Source organism: Phacochoerus africanus, chromosome 2 (assembly GCF_016906955.1).
Source record: "Phacochoerus africanus isolate WHEZ1 chromosome 2, ROS_Pafr_v1, whole genome shotgun sequence".
Classification (NCBI taxonomy): Eukaryota; Metazoa; Chordata; class Mammalia; order Artiodactyla; family Suidae; genus Phacochoerus; species Phacochoerus africanus.
Genome location: NC_062545.1, coordinates 30,967,826 through 30,970,632, shown reverse-complemented (window position 1 = coordinate 30,970,632; position 2,807 = coordinate 30,967,826). Strand labels below are relative to the sequence as shown.

The window sequence follows — 2,807 nt, the reverse complement described above, 5'->3', positions numbered from 1 at the left end:
TTAACTTAGTGGTCAACAAGAGAAAAATGCTTTAAAAAATTTTTTGTGCATCCATCAATGTAATATTATATAGTCACCAAAAAGTGATGTTTTTAAGAATTTTGAATAATATAGTTCTTTCATGTAGTGAGCTATGCGTGATCGTTTAGTTTTCACTTTGTTTCTATACATTATTTTCTCCTTTACTTTCTAAATTTCCTCCAAGTATGAAAATCAGGAAAAATATATTTTAAAAATATAGAAATTAAGAGATTTAATAATTAAAATATATTAAAAAGAATTAGTGATAAATAGCAAATTATGTACAGTTATTTAATAATAGCATTTAAAGTATGATTTAAAAAAAATAAAGTATGATTTTAGTCAATTTTACAATAAGGCATATATATTCAATCAAATGAATGACAAAGTCATTCTAATTTGCATCTCCAAATGTAGCCCCTTAGTTTCTACCACTGAGCAACTGAGTAAGATACTGCTGTCAATTTCATGGCAGTTCCTGTAAGGGCAGGAAAAATTCTTTAAACTGTAATCCTTAAATCTGGCTTGCAAAGCTTCAATAAGTATAGTAAGAATGGCAAATAGGAAGTAAGATAGAAGCATCATATGTCACTATACAATCGTTGGCTCAAATAATTGCTCAAAGTCCCTATAGTTGGTACATGTGGTTGATATTATATTGCATTCATAAACATGACCACCAACTGTTTTGCAAAATAGTAAAGGATAATAATTCTATGGATTTGATTCTAAAAATAATTTACACCTAGATGAACCTTTTTGGAAAATTTTACCAAACAGAATCATCTTCAGTGCTCTTCTGAACCAGGGATAGAAAAATGCATAAACCATTGGATTAAAAGTGGAATTCAAGTAGCCAAACCAAATCAATGCATCATTCAAGGTGGGTGGAATAGCATAGTCCAAGAAAGGGTTCATAACTGTGCAGACAAAGAAAGGACACCAGCATGTTAGGAAAACTCCCATCACAATCCCTAAAGTCTTTGCAGCTTTCCTTTCTTTGCTTTGAGAAATTCCATTTTTCTCTTCCAACCCAATCTGAAGCTTCTGATTTGTATCATTAATTGATCTTGCCTGCCCTTTCGCTATGAAATATATCCTACAATAGATGCACAACATGATAGAGCCAGGTATATAGAAAGAAGTCATAAAGGCCAGAACTCCAGATGTTTTGCTGAAGAAGACAGAACAACCACCTATGCAGTGAGCGTGTTTGTAATACATCTCTTCCGCTCCTTTGAAGTTGAGTTCCAGAAAGATCATTCCAAATGCAAAAAGAGCAGGAATACTCCAACTAATGAAGATCATCACAGAAATAACTAAGATATTGATCTTGGCTTTGTATCTCAATGGGTCACACACAGCGTAGTATCGGTCAATGGAAATGAAGGACAAGTGGAAAATGGATGCTGAGCTCAGCATAATATCAGTGCTGGTATGAATTTTACAGAAGACTTCTCCAAAATACCAGCAGCGCTCAACAGATCTCATCATGCTATAAGGCATGACCAAGCACCCCAGCAGAAAGTCTGCAGTAGCCATGGAATGAAGGAGCCAGTTGGTTGGGGTATGAAGTTGCTTGAAGTGTGATATGGAAATAATAACTATCAGATTGCCAACCACCGTGGTGAAAATTATGAGCACCATTAAACTGTACAGGGAAGCATGGACGTCATTCGACCAGCTACTTTTCACACAGGAAATATTAATGATATTGTGGCAAAAGGACGTCATTCCTGAGGGCTAGCTGCTATTTATCTTTTCCTTTTGCATTCCTTTCTTCAAAATCCATAATCAGGTTAGAGTTCCTTCTTTTATTTCCATGTACGTATCCCACAAACCTGGAATTTAAAAAAAAGAAAGAAAATCATCAGCAATTTGACTCTTCTCATTTTCAGTATTTACCTCTTACTTCTTGCTGAAAAAAATGATTATTTTGGAAGGAGCTTTTATTTCAAGTTCAGTGCAGTAGTTCTGTTCTACAATTTTTTTAAACATCTACTTCATGCTGGCCACTGTGCTGGAAATGCAACGCTGAATTATTAGTTTGAAATATATAATTCTGTAATTCTGCAATTCTCAGATAAATTCTGGAATTTGTAATACATTTTCTATATATAAAATTTATATAACAAATAGCAATGTTATATAATAAAATACTATACATATATAAAGAGAGCAAGAGAATGTTTGGAGGAAGAATGTAAATTTCTGGCATTCAATGAACAATCTGTCACTATATTGTGAAATGCTAGAAAATAGCAACAAGTCTTAGAAGGTCAGGAATTCTTTCATCTTACCTTATCCTCCTTTTCATCTCTTCTCATTCCCTCTGGGCTGACAGTCTAGATCAAGACTACATGGAAATCTAAATATATCCAAAACTAGAATTGAAGGAATAAGGTATTTATCAACTAAAACACATATTTTAATAAATTTGAAACATCTCTCCCTCTAATCCCATTCTGCTTTCTATTACCAGGAAGAAGGAAACATATTCACATCAAATGCTTCTATAAGCATTATTTTAAGAGACACCCATGCCCATTTCATGACAGAACAAACGACAGCCTAAATCCATTTATATTGTTTGAACTATGTAATATTTGAATTAAAATTAAAATTTCACTATAGGAATGATGGATTTTTTACTATGATATTTGTGTTCACTCAACTCTATCATTTAAAGTTAAAAATCTTCTACTTGGACCTTTTTTTTCTATTTCCCTCTTTTTCTTCTTTCACTTTTGCTGTTGACATATTAAAGGAACCAAGCAATGCTTTTT

General features: G+C 33.0%; 1 protein-coding gene across 1 annotated transcript; it reads right to left on the bottom strand.

Moving 5' to 3' along the window:
• Nucleotides 1-300: 300 nt before the first annotated feature.
• TAAR1 (trace amine associated receptor 1) lies at nt 301-2,539 on the bottom strand. Its single transcript, XM_047769329.1, has 2 exons — nt 2,322-2,539; nt 301-1,862 (listed from the first exon to the last, which is right to left on the bottom strand). The coding sequence occupies exon 2, from the start codon at nt 1,753-1,755 to the stop codon at nt 736-738; it is 1,020 nt and encodes a 339-aa protein (XP_047625285.1). The 5' UTR covers nt 1,756-1,862; nt 2,322-2,539; the 3' UTR covers nt 301-735.
• Between the last annotated feature and the right edge of the window lie 268 nt (nt 2,540-2,807).

Bases quoted from the DNA above. Each gene is read 5' to 3' on its own strand.
- TAAR1 (XM_047769329.1), bottom strand. From the start codon at position 1,755: ATGACGTCCTTTTGCCACAATATCATTAATATTTCCTGTGTGAAAAGT.